This window comes from Rhipicephalus microplus, chromosome 3, assembly GCF_043290135.1.
Source record: "Rhipicephalus microplus isolate Deutch F79 chromosome 3, USDA_Rmic, whole genome shotgun sequence".
Classification (NCBI taxonomy): Eukaryota; Metazoa; Arthropoda; class Arachnida; order Ixodida; family Ixodidae; genus Rhipicephalus; species Rhipicephalus microplus.
This window is the reverse complement of record NC_134702.1, coordinates 217,120,636-217,139,075: the sequence shown is the minus strand read 5'-3', so window position 1 is coordinate 217,139,075 and position 18,440 is coordinate 217,120,636. Positions and strand designations below refer to the sequence as shown.

At 44.4% G+C, this 18,440-nt stretch overlaps 1 protein-coding gene across 2 annotated transcripts in view; it reads right to left on the bottom strand.

Moving 5' to 3' along the window:
- Positions 1–15,097, bottom strand: part of LOC142803497 (venom metalloproteinase BumaMPs1-like) — a 234,723-nt gene extending 219,626 nt beyond the window's left edge. The window contains exon 1 of one of the 2 annotated variants that reach the window (XM_075888615.1): positions 14,896–15,097. In XM_075888615.1, the coding sequence (XP_075744730.1) occupies positions 14,896–14,935 (40 nt within the window). In that variant the 5' untranslated portion in view covers positions 14,936–15,097. The remainder of the gene's footprint in view (positions 1–14,895) is intronic. The other variant, XM_075888617.1, reaches the window with a different exon arrangement.
- Between the last annotated feature and the right edge of the window lie 3,343 nt (positions 15,098–18,440).

The window sequence follows — 18,440 nt, the reverse complement described above, 5'->3', positions numbered from 1 at the left end:
GCGGCCGATGGAGGTGATGTCACCGGACATTTTTCACTGCGTACAGATATGCCTCCGCCAGCTTCCATGCTACCAAATAGGGTCAATATTCTTATAGATGGTGTCCCTACGTCCACGTTACTCGACACAGGAGCAACTGTTTCCGTCATGAGCAGAAATTTGAAGACTCAGCTTGGCAAGAAAGTGATGTTCTCTTGGGGAAGCCAGACAACGTTTTGTGCTGTCAGTGCATTACCGTAGCGCCCAGTGGGAGCTTGTACTGCAACTGTTATTTTCGGCGCTAAATTGTTTAAGGCAGATTTTTCAGTTCTTAATTCTACTCGTGACGTTATCCTAGGGATATACTTTTTGAAAGAAAGTGGAGCCACTGTGGATTGCGCAGCTAGCGAAGCTTTAGTGTGGTTTTTGTGAAGTGCCCACGCGATGACAACAGACCATCGCAGTCGTTGATGACATAGTTTTATCGGCCCAATCAATAGTTCAAGTGCCTGTGGATGTTTGTGGTATCGCAGCAGATAACTTTGGCGTTGTAGTTCACCCAATCCAGCTAAACTGCGCGAAGAAGGATGTGGTTGTGCCGCACAGCGTGATTTCTGCAAGTAGTGGCAAAGCCTTGGTATGGGTGGTCAACTCCTTTTTCGAGCCGATTGTACTGTCTTGTGGAATGAGGCTGGCTGTGTTTGAGTTCGACGTCAGGAGCAATGTTAACATTGCAGTCATTAGCGACGACAGAAAAAAGAAAAATGTGTCTGATGTGGCTTGTCCTAGTGATGACATACTAATGAATGTGGTGAATAAGTCGCTATCGCCAGAAAAGAGAGAAGCGTTAGTTCGGATCCTATCCAACCATGCATCCGTTTTTGATTTCGCAGTCATTAGCCGTAGATTCTCAGCACCAACTTCACGCACTCGTCATGCGATTGATACTAGTTCCGCCCATCCCATTTGGCAGAGACCATACAGAGTATCTCCATCGAAGCGTGAAGTTAATATCTGAGCAGGTGGAAGAAATGCTGTCTAAGAAAGTTATACAAAAGTTGTCTAGCCCCTGGGCAGCACCAGTTATACTTGTAAAAAAGGAGGATTGGTCTTGGAGATTTTGTGTAGATTACCGGCGGCTCAACTCAGTTACAAAAAAGACGTATATCTGCTGCCCCGCATCGACGACGTTATCGATTGTTTGCACTCTGCTTCGTACTTTTCTTCCGTAGACTTAAAATCGGGATATTGACAAATCTCTATGCACTCTGCCGATAACGAAAAAAAAACGGCTTTTATAACTCCAGATGATTTATTTGAATTTAACGTCATGCCTATGTAACGCTCCAGCCACGTTTGAGCGCATTATGAACACAGTTCTCCGTGGCTTAAAATGAGAAGTATGTCCTTGCTATCTTGATGACGTTGTAATCTTCGGCCACACGTTTGAAGAACACAATCGTCGACTTGATGTCGTTCTCACGGGCCTTGAGAAAGCAGTACTTATTCTTAAATTCCAAAAAGTGCCCTTTTGGTCTCGTCTTTTGGACTTGAGGTACGTGCGTGTGAAACGTTTCGTCGTTTTGTTCCGAAGCAGCAGGGAAATAATTTGAAGCACTATTCGGCACTGAACTCTTTTTCCGTCTGGTCAAGTATCTTGTCAAGTGTGTTAAAAGCAACGAAGAAGAAACACATAGACAGGACAGGCGCTCACTTGCAATTGTTTATTCCTGGAGTTAACAGGCTGTGATAAAGCCACTTCTCGTCCACGCAAGTGTAAGCTGCTCGAGCCGTCGTTTACTCTATCGCGCTATATAACACGTATTTTGTTTGTTTGGTTGGTTATGCTTTTGGCACGACTAATATTTAAAACTAAGGAAGCTACCTCAGTGCCTATCAAACACCCAATGAAAGTGAGAGTACCGCCGATGCACCTTTCGCATAATAAAGCAGTCTAGCTTACGGTGAACTTCGTGACTTATGCTGAATCACTCCGCATGAAAAAAAAAGCGCACAGCAGCGGTGACGAAGCTAGCGTTAAAATCGAGTTTTTCGCCCACAAGCAAAATTCAGCTACCTGCACTTCAAAAAGACATTGACTATCCGGAAAGGTGTTTCAAGAAGAGAGCAGTTCTTCGTTCACGGATGGGCCAATAACCTCGAAAATCTAACAGAATCGCAATAACCAATAATGTTGTGTTGCTCATGTATATTTCATAATAATACCCATACCTACCCGCTGAACGTAATTCGCATACCGCTTGATCCTTTTCCCCAGAGTTCCTTGTTGTGGCTGATCCAATACAGTGCCAATCGCTACTATGCTCCACTTCTTATTTTGTTATCACTTCGCCAGTTTAATTTTTTTCGTGTGGACTGATTCATTAAACAAGCTCATTGAAGCCTCAGCGTATGCCACACGAGTGGTAACGTTGTCCGCAAATGGCGTTGTAAACGCGACGCATTTGTTAGCGAACTTTAGCGACCTTGATCAAATCTATCTATCTATCTATCTATCTATCTATCTATCTATCTATCTATCTATCTATCTATCTATCTATCTATCTATCTATCTATCTATCTATCTATCTATCTATCTATCTATCTATCTATCTATCTATCTATCTATTTATCTATCTATCTATCTATCTATCTATCTATCTATCTAAGCGCCTATGACTTTTAGCTCTGCTGGCAGTCTCGATATGGTATCATTTCCTTACTTAGTATGTCCTGACATGGCTGTATAGCGTGCGTAACTGACTAGTCGTATCATGAAAGTTATGACATGTATGTCATGAATGTAATGATTTACATCTTATGGCCTTGCTGCTCTTACCGTGGTTTCGTGTGCACGAAATTTTGCAAAACTGGTATGCTATGACATGACTACATGGCGAACATAGGTGACAGACACTAGCGTGGAAATCATGAAATGCATGTCTTGATTATGAGATTATGACTAGACATGACTACACGCCATGCTAATAGTGCGCTCGCGGTCGTTTCGCTAGCTTCACATATACCAAATTTCGCATTACAGGACGTGAGTGGATGACGAAGGTACATGACCTGTGCAAACGTGATAATCATGAGGCGCGTGTTATCTAAGAACATGACGACATGCCACGCTCATCATGTGGTCGCGGCCATTTCACTACCTTCACATATACAAAATTTGGTGTTCCGTGACATCAATGGATGACGTTTATATATGACTGGTGCAAACATGGTAATTATGGCGTAAGTGTCATGTAAGAACATCACAACATACCACGCTCATGATTCGCTCGCGGCCCTTTCACTAGCTCTACATATACCATATTTGGTATCAAGTGGCGTGAATAGACAACGAAGGTAAATGACACGTCCAAACATAATAATCTTGATTTGCGTGTCATGTGACACATGCTTACATGCTACGCTCACACCCCGCAGGGGCGTCTGCATAAGCAGGCGTTTGATGTGTAGCAATACCACGTACCCACGCTAACGATGGGGTTTCGACACCCTCCCACGCCTAGCCGTGCGTGGCTTTGCCGTCTCCGCGGAAAAGAGGATCCTGGGGGTTCAGCCGACACCAGGTGATTGGACCTTCAAGGCCCCCCGGCAGAGGCAACACAGCCCTTAGTTCCTGGCTTCACGGAAACGGCCCCCCTGGGCTGACCCACACAGGGGAAAACGGCAGTCGCCTTTTCCTATTCCCTCTCAGATCTTTTTCTTTCCTGTCCTCTTTCTCATCTGTCCTGTCTTCTAATCTCTCTGTTACTTCCCCATTTTCATAGGTGGCTTAGGTTAAGTTTGTGCCACGAGCCTACCTTAGCCTACGCGCATTAGGTTATTGTAGCGGTGTATGGCTGGCATCTGCATGTTTCTCATTTCACGAATTTTGTAGCGTCCCCTCGCTGGGCTGTGTTGTGACAAAGACCACGTGGCATATTCTCGTTTTTGTTCACAGTATAAACTGTGACAGAGAGCACGTGGCATATTCACGTTATTGTCCACAGTGAAAAAAGAAAAAAAAAGACATTATTACACTGACGATCCGCGAGAACATTTCCTTCAAGGAAGCACGCCGAAGGTATTCGGCTTTTCATGGCACAACATGCACTGATGCGGCGCGTCAGGGGGCAGCGTCGCATCAACCTCCATCACTACCTAGGCCCACGCAAAGTGAGCCATCGGGTGTGGCGGCCGCCCTGTGATGGAGGCAGCCAAGCCTGCTCCACCTACCCAGCCAGAGGCTGAGATGACTCTAGGGTCGTCGGGTGTATCGATCACGTCTCACCAGCGTACGCGGGCGTCCAATGCCGCACATGAGGGAATGAACACAAACACGGTACCCCAGGTGCGAGAAGTGCGGCGTGACTTCCTGCAGCACTCTGTAAAAACCATATAACAGGCCCTGACGATGGCCCTGCTACATAAGTTACAACTTTCCCCTTAAACAGCCACTTCATTTTCGTACACAGAGCACTACTTTCTATCCAATATGCAAACACTGATTATAGAGTGAAACTGCAGAGATCTTTTTACAAACCTCGATCATGTCCAAGAACTTCTCCAAAAAATTACCAAAAGGGTTGTATGTGCAGGAAATACACTTAAAATATAAGCACACCAAGTTTCTACGCAGTTACATTATTTTCTGGAAAGACCTTGGTGTGGCTGTTATAGTTAAGCAAGGAATAAATTGTAAACACTGAAAACTCCAAACGTCTCTTAAGGCAGTGGCTGTACGAGTGGTGCTTCTAAGCGAACTCGTCACTATTTGATCTATTTACATACCTTCGCATTTTCAACCGCACAAACATGAATTCGAATCCTTGATAAATGAAGTTCCCGAAACAAGTCTTGTTCTAGGGGACTTTAATGCTCATAGTATTTTATGGGGTCACTCCTATTGCGACGCGCGATGTCGCCTAATCGAGCAGTTCCTTTTCTCTTCCAGCGCCTGTCTCCGGAACCGGAAAGAGCGTACATGTTACAATCTCGCTAACAATACCTACTCCTCAATAGACATAAGCATTGCATCTCCATCACTCCTACCTTTACTCATATGTAAAACCATAAATATTCCTTATGAAAGGGACCATTTTCCGGCAGTCCTGAGTACACAAATATCATATGAATATCCTTCACAGGCTTCCAAATGGCTCGCTGAAAAAGCTGCTTGGGGACACTTTCAAACAGCTACCCTCCTGACCTGTATAGGATTGTGCGCAATAGGCATAGAGGCTGCCGTAGACTACTTTTCAGGTTTCATAATTGACGTTGCCACCTAATGTATTCCTCATACAAATGGACTATCCGGCAAACGACGTGTTCATTGGTGGAACAATGAGTGTCGAAACGGGCGTAAAGAACAAAAACAAGCGTGGAGATCGCTGCGAGAATCACCGACGGCCGAGAATCTGACAAGTTTTAAAAACATAAAATCCCAGGGTAGGAGGATGCGCAGACAGGCAAGAATAGAAGTCTGGAAGAAGGTTTATCTGGCTTTGCATCATATACGCATTAGGGTAAGGTCTTGAACAGGGTCAGAAAGGTGGAACCAACACAAGCATAAGCGCTCCCTCTTGTGGACGCACAAGTTATAGCTTGGGAGACCAGAGAAACCACCTTGGAGCACACTTTGAGCAAGTTCCCAGCTCATTACACTACTTTAAAGAGTTCCAATGGTATAAGACAAGAGTGGAAAATCAAAAACTAGATACAAAACGTACAAAATAGGAGGCATACAACCAACCATTCTTCCAAACTGAACTACAGGCATCTCTTAACTGCTGCAGCACTTCCGCTCCGGGCTCTGACCTTGTAGTCTATGGAATGTTGGAGAACGTACCTCTCGAAACGCAAAACAATTACCTCAACAATGTCACCTGGTTTTCCGGTGATATCACCTCGATCTGGAAAAAGGCCATTGTTATTCCAATTTTGAAACAAGGCAAGGATCTATCCTCCGTTACGAGATACAGGCCCATAGCACTTACGAGCTGCTTATGCAAACTGTCTGAAAAAAAATGTTAATTGCTGACTCGCACACTTCCTTGAAACTAACAGCCTACTTGATCCGTACCAGTGTGGGTTTCACAAAGGCAGTTCCACCATTAACCACCTGCTACGTAGAGAAGTACAGATGCGAGATGCTTTCCTCCATAAGCAATTTTTTCTATCTGTCATCCGGAGATTTATCTGCACACACATAGACTACCAGTGAAATCCTAGCAAAAATTTTTAGGCAGTATTTTAGACAAAAAACTAACATTTCTTCTTCTCATTAAGCATCTAAAATAACTAGAGCCTGTAAGCAATGATTGTACTCGAGGTTTTACCATAGACAATATGGGACAGTGATAAAAATGCCTGATGAATCTTCATAAAAGCCTTATATGCACTCGTCTTGATTACAGGGCGATGATATATCAGTGTGCAGCACCAAGTGCTGTGCAAATGCTTGACCCTGTCCAGCATTTGGACATCCGCCTTTCTACAGGTGCTCTTCATACCAGCCCCGTAGAAAGCCTTTGCATTGAGTCAAATGAGTGGTCGCTTCATCGGCAGAGTACTTACATGTCCTTCGTATATTTCCTTAAGGTGAAAGCAGACAAGAAGCACCCCTCATCATCCATTAATAATGATTTATCGAGCTTCACTGTGTTCAAAAACAGGCCTTCGATGAAGCAGCCCTACTCAGTTCGCCTGAAAGGTCTAGCTGAAGAAACTGGTGTGTCACTTGAACAACAGTTTAATGGATCTTGCAGCATACACGCCACCATGGCAGGGGCGTACTATAGGCTGCGATGTGCCTTTCCTAGAAATCAAAAAACACGCGCCCATCGCTCATATCCGAACGTACTTCCTGAAATTTCAACGCGAATACACACGCCCCAAGTTCTTTACAGATGCCTCTAGATCTAACTATTATCTTTCCTTCGCTGGTGTCGGGCCCATCCTTATCAGATCCTGGCCCTCTACATCCAGACACAAGTATCTTCACAGCGGGAGCTTACGCGATACTCGTGGTCGCTGAACACATGAAACAATTACAATTATAAAACGAAGTAATTTATGCGGACTCCGTAATTTTGGTAAAAGCCCTGCAAACTCTTGAAAAAAAATTCTGTCCTCGTCTTAGCTTACTCTATTTTAAGGACACTCTACGCACTCAAACAACATGTCGTTGTGTGCTGGGTGCCAGGGCACCGTGAAACTGAAGGCAATGTGATGGCGGATCAGCTTGCTGCATCCGTCCACGAACGCACAGCCACTACACCCATATCGATCCCGGCCTTTGACCTTAAACCGTCTCTCAAACGAAAGCTACTACTCATGTTATATACGCAGAGCAAGTGGGATAGCCACACACAAAACAAACTACACGTTATTAAGCCACACCTTGGTCATTCGCCGTCAGGATCGAAATCACGTCGTACAGAGGTAACACTAACAAGGCTCAGGACAGGACACACATACACGACACACTCATATATTTTGTCTAGTGGCTATCCACCACTGTGCGACAGATGTGGTGAAGCACTAACAAATCTTCACATTTTAATCCAGACACTCTAAAAAGACAGCACTGTCTATTACTCTACCGACAACATATACCATTAAACACTGCAATGTTCCTCGATAGGGAACCACTTTTCACTCATAAATCTGCGCTAGCTTTTTTAAAGGATGTCCGCTTCCTACATGTTATATACCCAGGCATTGCGTAGCGCGACCTCTCAAAGGAGGTTGCTGCTGCAGTGGCTACATTAAAAAGCACTTGCTTCGCGGCCCTTGGAGACAAGGGCGCTGATGAGGCGCTTGTACTAGTGCCAAATATCTTCACACACGCTTTTATTATAAGAACCTTTCATCACCCATTTCTACTATACGTTTCACATCACCTTCATTACCTCATTACTTCTATTTTTGACCCACTTTAGTGTGAGGAATTTTAAGGCCCTTACCCAGCCACCCAACATATTATTTATTCACATCTCATCGTATGACCTGGCACTCTATCGCCATAAAATTGCCTTTGCACCACATAACACTACACATCATCATCATGCTACGCTCACAGCGTGCTCGTGGCTGTTTCGCTACCTCCTAATATAGAAATTATGGTATCACCTGATTTTAATAGACGACGAAGGAGAATGACACGCCTAAACATGACAATCGTTATATGCGTGTCATGTGCAACATGAATAGATGCTACGCTCATAGCGTGCTTGCGGCTGTTTTGCTAGCTCCCCTTATACAAAATTTAGTATTGCGTAACGTGAATGAACGATGAAGGTAAATGACACGTCCAAACATCATATGATAATCTTGATATGCGTGTGTTGTAAAACATGACTACATGCTACGCTCATAGAGTGCTCACGGCCGTTTTGCTAGCTGCACATATAGAAAATTTGGTATCCCATGGCGTGAATAGACAACCAAGGTGAATGGCACGTCCAAACATAATTATCACGACATGAGTTTGATGTAAACAATTACTTAATGCTACATTCATGAAATGCTCATGGCCGTTTCGCTAACTGCACGTATTACGTCACATGATACTTAATTTTGTATCACGTGACTTGAATAAACGACAAATGTAAACGACCCTTCCAAACATAATCACGGCATAGAAGTCATGTACGGCATAATTAACTCTACCTCGTAACGTTGTGCTAATTTTAAAGTGATATATCAACCTCCCTTATTCGTGCTTCGCAGATAATCGATTCCCACAGTATGTGGGATCTGCCAATTTTTTTTCGGCTTTGGATGCCTTCAGCAGGCATTTGTTGCATGCATGAGATACACTGTGTGCGTGTGTCTTCGACAATATTTGGCTAGGGGTGTCAGTAAATTGACTAATTGGGAACCCTTCAAGTTTTATGATACTAATACTAATATTCCTAATAGAGATAACATTTCTATAATAATACTAGTAATATTAATAATACTATTAATATAATTGGAACATCTCCCACTAAACAAAACCATGTGCGGATACGAATCAGCACTGTTGTTCACTTCTGTTTCTATTAGCTGTTTCTAATTGCATGTTTCCTTGTATATTTCATTTATATGTGGGGTTGTGTGTAATCTTGTACCGCTTATGTTACCCCCCTTCCATTTGTGTTTATTACCATGTGTGTGCCGCAAAGTGATCGTTCCGCGCTGTTAGGAAAGTGCAACTAAGCGGGGTGCCCAGCAATATATACGAGCCGATGCCTGTGGCGCTGAGATAAACGGGAGAGGAGAAACGAAGCGGAGGCAGTGTTCTACGATATCCTCCACTCTACCTCATCCCACCTCCTCGCGCTCACGTGAGAAGGCCCTCTGTTACCGTCTACTCAACCTCTGCGAATGCGCCAACTGCCTGCCCGCACGAGGAGTGGGGGAGGGTTGGCGTATGCGCAGTATTGTGTTCACGCCCCACACCGAACTGAACTCTGCCATAAGCGGCTTTGCACGGTATAATAATAATAATAATAATAATAATAATAATAATAATAATATGTTTCTTTACTATAATAATAATATGATTAACGATACCAATCTTTTATCAGGTGTAACGTTCCAAGACAGCGATATTATTATGGGAATCATTTTAGAAAAACGGCTTCGAAAATTTCGTTGATCTCATGTTTCTTAACGACCCCTGACCTTGCACAGTAGAAAGGCTTGTAGCATTTCTGTTCCACCGAAATGTGACCGCCAGGGCCATAATGGAAGTCACGACTTTACGGTTAGCAGCGGAGTAGTTTTACGGAACTGTCGCATAGCTCCCTTCATGTCTTTTAGACTTGCAGAAGAAACACCATATTTCTGTGTTTATGTATGGAATGTATGCTCAAAATAAGTTGATAGATTATGTTTAAGATGATATGTTAGTTCTGACAATTCTTATGTTACTGATTGCCCTCGGCTTTCGTCGTGATGTAAGGTAAACTGTAAAAATTGTAACAAGCCCTCGAGCAACTGACACGATGTTGCAGTTTTATTGCTCATAGCGACCGATATCGTAGCATGACTTCCATTATTTAGCGATGGCGGTGCAAATAAATCGTGATTTTGTTTTTGCAGCAAAGCTTTAAGCAAAATTTCAGAGAGCTTCACACAAAAGCTGCTTGCGGCATCCCCATTACGTCAATACCAGGAACATTCACTCAGGCTTGATGGTGTAGATTGCATAGTTCATTTACGTCCCGTTCCAGTCTGCCTCAATGAATGTGTTGGAAGGCTTGTAGGGGGTGTTGTTCTACCTACGTTTTGTTACCATATCGGTATTTTAGTAACTGGAATGTGGCACAGAAGCGTCTGCTCGAGGTCGCAAATTGAGTGGTTTCTGAAAAAGCTTCTGGTCCCGTCTATATTCAAACGTAACGGAAATTGTCACTCTCATCCACTCTCGCAATAAAACGCACTTTGTCATCAAACCTTTCCCTGAAAACCAACCACTCTCGATGATAGTGCAGCCCCGCCGCGGTGGTGTAGTGATAATGTACTCGGCTACTTACCCTCAGGTCGCGGCATCGAATCCCGGCTGCGGCGGCTGCCTTTCCAGTGGGAGCGCAAATGCTGTAGGCCTGTATGCTCAGATTTGGGCGCTCGTTAACGAACCCCAGGTGGTCAAAATTTCCAGAGCCCTCCACTGCGACGTCTCTCATAATCCCATGGTGATTTCAGCACGTTAAACCCCTCATATCAATCAATGTTACTTCTAAACTCCTCCATTTTTTGTTAAGGTAGGAGGGGTTTGGTATTAGAAATTTTATTTGCCGACATTCGCGACACCGTGGGTGTACTTGCCGAATTTCAAGCGTTAACAGCTTACCACGCGCTGTATACATCCACGATTCGGCACTGTAGAAGCGCAAGTGTATGTACAACTTGGTCTTCGTATTGCTCTGCTGTGACGTATTCAGAGGCCAGCTCCTTCATTGGAATGTGATTTCCTATTTATCTAGATGTCTTCTTTCGGTTTTCGCTGCAAGACGCCAGCCATTTCTCCTAAACGATTAGTGTCACTCTGTCGAAGCAGTCGCTTGCAAGAAAAGGTGTCGCTACGTTGATTGATTTCATATTCTCCGCACGTGCCGATGATTGTTTCTGTTCGAAACGTTCCGTTACTGCAGTGTACTCACTGAAAAAATTGTTCGTGCATCAACATATTGACATTGCCGTGCGCGGCTACCGAGGAGCATTACCAAGCGTTGAGAAATATTTAATGTGTGAAGAAATTGCTCTTGCTGGCGTTTTGGCCATGTCTAGTACAGATTAACAGTCGATCTCTGGTTTTCAGCTCCATATGTAGCAGCACCACAAAGGCCATCCCGCAGAGCACGGGAACAAAAACTGGACGCGCATTGAGTTGTACCAATAACGCTTCATCGCCTACACGAAGAGGCCGAAGAAGGAAATGGCTGCATAGTGGTTCACCCATCCGATTCCTTTTCGTATTTTGTCTTGTGCTCTAGCTTGCAACATATGAAAACATGAAAACTTTGGGATAAGGAGTTTTGCAAACTAATATACATGTTCCTCTCTGATTTGCCTTGATCGGCTTCATTACTTCAATGGTCAGCCAGACCTAATGCCTCCATTTGGCAATTAAAAATTATACAAAAAATACTTTGACCTACGGTAATAAAATAAGCAGCAATATGTATTTAGTCGTACCATCATACAATGTGTTGCAAGTTCTTAAACTCAGCATGGAGACAGCTGGAGACACTATATATAACCTCATTACATTACTATGGGATTTCATTATTTTTTTTCGACAACAAAATCTGTCAACTTCCCTGTTCTTGGTATCATTCTTCTAACGCGTGAGCGTCAAAGAGCTTGTTTTGCTGAAATTTCGTCGTAGGTGTCAACGTCGATGGTTGTGAGCTACAAATTGTCACTTCGTTCAAAAACTACAGAGCAAGAAATCGCTTGACCCTTTTGCTACGCCTTCAAGAGTTCAATGAGATAGCGATATACTGTCCTTAGTCCATACTTCAACCACAGAGTTGATATTTCTTATCGTTTGATGTTACTCGAGAAGCTTATCTTGTGAACTATTGCATTGTTACAGAAAAAGTTCAAAGTTACTTGTGTCAGTGAACCTTTCGCATATTCAGAAGTTCCGTAAGCTGTCACGCCACTCCGCGTCTGCCAGCGTATCTTTTTCAAAGAGTATTGGAGTAGCGATAGGGCACCGGCGTTCATGGCATGCGCATCTACGTCTTGGCTGGCGTTGTGCTTCCACTAGAGCGTTTCTTTTGTAGTTGTTTGACGCACAAAGGACACTGCAGTCGTTGCACAGTCCTCGTTTCCGAAAAAAGTGCGTTTTTTAGACAAAGCGAAGTAACAACTGAGACGCTTATTCGCATTCATATGTACCTGCGAGTACGTTTCGTGCCGCATTCTGCGTGAGAAACGTGGGGCACGTTTTGATCTGCTTGCCATTCGGCACTGACCTTCCGATTTGTTGCTATCGCTTTCATTGATTCGTTTTTGCAGCAAAGCTGTGACGTTTTCCAAAAATGCGTCAAAGATATCGGCTACAGACTTTCACGCCACAACAAGTGATGTGTTTGGAATTTAGGACCTCTTCGAGGCACCGTGTCCGAGTTTCTGAAGCGTCTAAGTGGCGCATAATATGCGACTGCATAATAAATAGAGCCATCTCAAAGCAGAAAAAAATAACAGTGCAGGTCACATATGTGCTCAGCGACTCCGACATTAACCGATACTCTATGTGGGTGCCATATTAAACCACACTGTGCGCCCCCTATAGGCGGTGAAACTTGTGAATAGCTGAATTCTGTGTAATGGGTGGAATGCTCTAAATCGCGAGAAATTATTTGACTGAAATCTTTTCGAGCTTGTTATGCACACAATACGAGGCCTCAAGGCGCGCTAACGTGCGTGCCTGTTGTAGTGGGTGGCGGGCTTCGAACCGCGAACTCATTATGACACTTGAATTTTCTTATGCCCAACGTAAATTTACGCTTTTACTACATTTATTTGCTGCTTTGTTACATGTTTTATTGTGTAGCATATAAGTCACACGCGCGTGTTGTAAAGCACGAATTATTTCATGGTCATCCCTTGTGAGGGACGTTGTTTTAGCCATACTTTCAAGCGACGCATGGCTGTGTGGTTGAGCACCTGCTCGCCATACAAAAAGCTTAGGTTCAACTCTCACTGGTACGCGGAATTTTTGTTATTTGTTTTGTTTGCCTCTTTCTCAATTTCTCCGTCAGGTGATAGATGGTGGTTTGTCGCTCTCAACTAACGGCGCCGACGCCGATGCCCGAATTTCTGCGAAGCGAGCTGTTTAATGGTATCCCGTTGAAAATCCACAATACGAATACCTTGTAGTGAAAGGAGTCACCTTAACGCATGCAGTATTGCGTGGCAGAAGCCAACTATTGCGACCGGCTTCAGAACAGATAATTTGCGCAGCCAGTGGGTGCTTTAGAAACCCACCCATTTCAAACTAATCAGACATACCTAATCAGCATCAGCTGCAATGAAATATAAATAGAAACAGCTGTTCATGTTCGCGCGTATTGCGTTACTGAATCCCATGAGCCTTTAACTGATTCACAAAACAAACAAGAATGGCTTAGTAGGCATCGGTCTGTAGTGTACTTGCAGTAGGCGTTTTAACATAGTTTGAAACGCCCATTGTTACGTGCATAGTCGTTGGTTTGTTCGGGATCCTACTTAGGCACGCACTGAGAAGTTAATCGAGGCTAGGAATTGAGATGGTATTGCCCACGCGGCCCGACTATGATACCGCACTCTGCCCTTGATATCTGAGCTCAAGCGTTCTCGAAGATTTTCTTTACAAGTTGTCTTGCCACGCGTGCATACATCTTTTATATACATTTACATGCCATTGTTACAGGCGTTCCAACACAATAAGCAGGTCACGCTGAAATGTGCAGGATACTATAAGATAGTTTCAGGAACTGCTGCTAAGACAGAGCGTGCAGCTCGCATAAATCAGTTGATTCTTGAAATAACCAAATGGTGAACGATAAGGCCGTGTGGTATATTACGCGATGTATTAAAGGGAAGCTGAAGCCTTTCCTAAAAAATGACTTAGGAGCACGAAATGGCTTCTTGATACGCCAAGCGAACATGGTGGCGTCATTCTCGGTATGCCACGTCATCTGCAACAGCAGCACTGCTGCAGTGTGGCCTCTTTGATCAGTTCTGGTAACGGCACGTCATGTGCATTTCACGAAGGCTATTGTTGAAGGTTAGAAAAAACACTTGCTCCGGGCCAGAGGAAACGAAGATGACGTGTGTTTGAACGCCCACATTTTCCGCGCGCTCGTGGGGGAGGAGCAAAACATTCTTTTCTTTCGCCTGTTCTAAAGCTCCTGCTGCTGCAATCACAAAATAATTATTACAACTTCAACAATAATGTCGGCCCTTCCTAAGCACGAAATTTGAATCAATTCTAAAATCCCTTCAGCTTCCGTTTCTGAATCCAACAACCACGCTCACTCTCCGCCAAGGTTTCACTGTGAATGTCACAAGTGTTTTCGAGGCACATGTTACGCAATAAAGAGCATGTGAAAGTTTGAGCAAGTTGGCGTTTAATGATCAAGAAAACTTTGACAGCGCGGAAAAACGTGAAGGGACGTAACGGGAGCTATCGCGGAGTAGCACTTGTCCCGGTCATCTTCCTTTCCGTCCTTTCGCGTTTTCCGCACTGTTAACAATTTGCAGCAAATAAACAGCTGCATATTTCATTTTACGATATGAGTTGGCGTTCTTAGCCGTCAAACACTGTTTACACTAACATCGGCTTTTATGATAAGAGGTACATTGAACTGAGAGTGTCCTTCGCTCGTAAAAAACCCCCATGTCTAAGTACTTCAATAAATGAAGAAACCTTACCTAGTAGCACAGTCCAGTAGCAAATGTAAATAATGAACATTATGGTGTGACAGTATAACGCTGTACCACTTAACACAAGTCGTCAAGCTGCCTGGCTCTTCAGTAAAAAGGAAGAGCGCTTGCAATTTCCGCACAATCAAAATATCACCTCGGTTGCTCACTTGCAGGCTGTGTAAACGTGCGGGCTAAGGTGGCTAGCTCGTTTTTCTCTAATTTAGAATGAACACGCTTTCTTGCACGCTAGTCGACTGCAATATACCCACTCTATTAGGTGTCGGAAGTGCAACGTTCACTCTAAACTCGCAGTGTGGTTGCAGACAGGAAGAGATTACTTTATACCTCATGAATGTGTTGATTGATGAGCGTCACAAGTGAATTTGCCACGGACATCTATGGCATATTCACTTCTGAGAATAAATGATGTGGGAACAATTATTTTGACTTCTCCGTTGTTTAAATGCATTGAGAATGCTGTAATTACGTAGGAGCTATATGATAGCAACGCCTTGCAACAACTCTACCTTCTCACAGATACGATTAATTCTCACCGCCAATCACTGCTGCTGGTTACATCCCTCTCGGAGGGTGAGGAGATTTAGCTACCTAATAATTTCTTTATTTCAAACTTAACTCGTCGAATAGTAATTAAATTTGCTGTCGCAATGCTTTGCGCAAGTCTCACACTCATCAGGCGCTTGAGTGTTCGTTAATTAAAAAAGAGCGGCAGAAAAGTCGATGAAAATATTAGGCACACTGAATGGTGCTTGTGGTTCATGCTTTAGCGAACATACAAGGAAGTTACTCTTGAAAACATACACGGTGTTAAAGGAACTAGTTAGTAAGGTTGAAGTAGACGCATCACTGCAAGATTATCACAATTTATAGCATCAGTGTAGCACCATTAAGCGTATAAGCATATAGAATTCTATTCATAAATTTCAAAATGCACGTTATCCAGGATGCGCGAAAAAGCATCAGTGGCCTTCTATAAAATTGCTATGAGGCTATGCCAATGAAAGTTTGCCTGGTAAATGCGCCTGGTTGTACATTTTCTCTGATATTGTTACTATTGCAATTTGAGTATTTACACGTGTGTGTAGTGGCTTTACGGTCAAGAAAGATGAGGAGGAAGAGGACGTGCCTTGAAATCGTGACAGTCTCGATTGTGACTCAGGGCCGCTGAAGCTACCCCTGTGTCGCGTCTCAATAAACTCCGTTCGTGGACGTGACAGGGTGGTGGAGGTGCTGAGTACACGGCATGAACGTACCACGAAGCCACAATCGTTTTAACTTCACTGGAACCGTCACCTTGCTGGTCTCTCACCGATGACTGTCTTCAAGCTTCATATGGAGGAACAAGACGCAGGGCCAGCTTCTACCACACTTAGATCCGTGTCGTATGCATCTTTTCACATGGAATCATGACCGTTTGCTGGAAGAGGAGGAAAAGATAATGACAAGTGGCTGAAGCACTATTACCAGGATAGCCGTTACAACCACTGGAACACCAACTCTAAGCTGGAGTATTTAGCGTTATTGTTGATAGAAACCACTTTCATGTGGTTTGAAAATCACGAACAGGCGTTAGCAACGTGGCACCGCGTTGTTGAAGAAGTCAAGAAATGTTTCGGTGACTCGGACTCCAAGCAAAAACGCGCTGAGAGGACAAATGCTCAAAGAACTCAGACTCCTGTGGAGACGTGCACCACGTATAGTGAAGAAGTTCTCAAGCTGTTCAAAATTATGAACCCGCGAATGTTGGAACAAGATAAGGTTTGACGTCTTCTCAAGAGTATCACTGAAGATGATTAAAACTTTCTGATAGGTTGAGAAGGTCTCATCGGCTCCACCGCAGTGGTCTATTGACTAAGGTACTTGGCTGTCGACCCGCAGGTCGCGGGATCGAATCCAGGCTGCAGCGGCGGCATTTCCGATGGAGGCGGAAATGTTGTAGGCCCATGTGCTCATATTTGGGTGCATGTCAAAGAACCGCAGGTGGCCCAAATTTCCGGAGCCCTCCACTACGGCGTCTCTCATAATCATAAATTGGTTTTTCCGACGTTAAACACCACATATCAATTGAGAAGATCTCACCGCTGTCTTGAATGTTCTTCGTCACTGCCATAACTTTGAGACGTTGAAGACACGTCATAGTGCACCTGACTTTTGGTGACTGGCAAAGGCCACAATGGTCGCTAGCTTTGATACGAGTCGGCCCACAGACCTTGCTTCAACTATTTGGCAAATTTTGCGGGAAGAACTACGGCAGCCCGACGTCACCTCTTCTCCGCAGTACTCAACGCCAGTAGCACCATGAACTGCTTTGCCACCACCAGTGATCGTTGCCGACCACACTGAATTAGTAAGAATGGGGCTGCATTGAGATACATTCACATCTGAGCAGCACTATGGGCACTACCATTGTCCCAACCACAGCACACAGCGACGGACAGCTACAGTTCATAATGCTGAGCCTTCGAAATTCACAAGACGACCCTTCAAAGCTGAGTGCCCGCAAAAGCATTTTTTGAACATCCTTGCCCGTGTGCTACAGCTGTGGTGTCGAGGGCCACAATGCGAGATACTTCCATCGCCGCCAGCCGCCGAAGTACAGCAAGTCTACATTTGAGCGACCTCGTGGTTCAAGTGGCTACACGTTCACGGAAAGCTCGGCCAACCACAGACGACAGATGCCGCGAACCCTCTCTCCAGCCTTCGATTGCAGCTTGACGCCACAAGCTTCTACTCGCGGAAGCTGGTCGCCGTCTCCTCGGCGCCGATATCCATCGCCTCTCCGGACTCCCATCGCAGCTTGACAGCACCGGCTGCTATTCGGGGAAGTCGTTCGCCGTTTCCTCGGTGCCGATATCCATGGCCCTTTCTGGAAAACTATTCAACGCGGCCATTACAGGTCAGATCGCTGGGCATTCTGCGATTTCGAGGGAAATACCTCAATTCATTTGTAGCTTAAGAATGATGTGTCTGTGTGTATAGACAGCATTTCGACTATGCTCTTAGTGGACACAGGAGCAACTATTTCAGTGCTGAGTTTCGAGTTTAAACGCCAAACGTGGTGTTCTGCTGCTACTGTATGGAAACGTTTCGTAGAGTGAGCGGTGAGCCCCTACATCCTTTTGGTGTATGCAGTGTTGAAGTTAGGTAGGGTGGTAACCTGTTTGACGCTGAGTTTGCAGTTCTTCCTCACACCACGCATGACGTAATACTGTGCATAGATTTTATAATGCTTTGCGGTGTCAATGTCGACTACCGAACGGGAGAAATTACCGTAGATTGGGGCATTCCGTTAGCGTTTATTGAATACCCGCATTGTCACGGAAATGCCCCTTGCGTATGCATGAATACAGTCATCCCACGTTTGTCAGCAAAATAAGTCCGACTCGCATGCTTCCCTGCCGCTGCAATAAAACATTTGATGCCATCATAGAGCTAATACACCCTAGCTGCACGAAGAAGAATGTTCTGATACCTTATTACTCACTGCAAGTTATTCAAGGGTGCACTAGCTTATGGACCATCAACAGTTC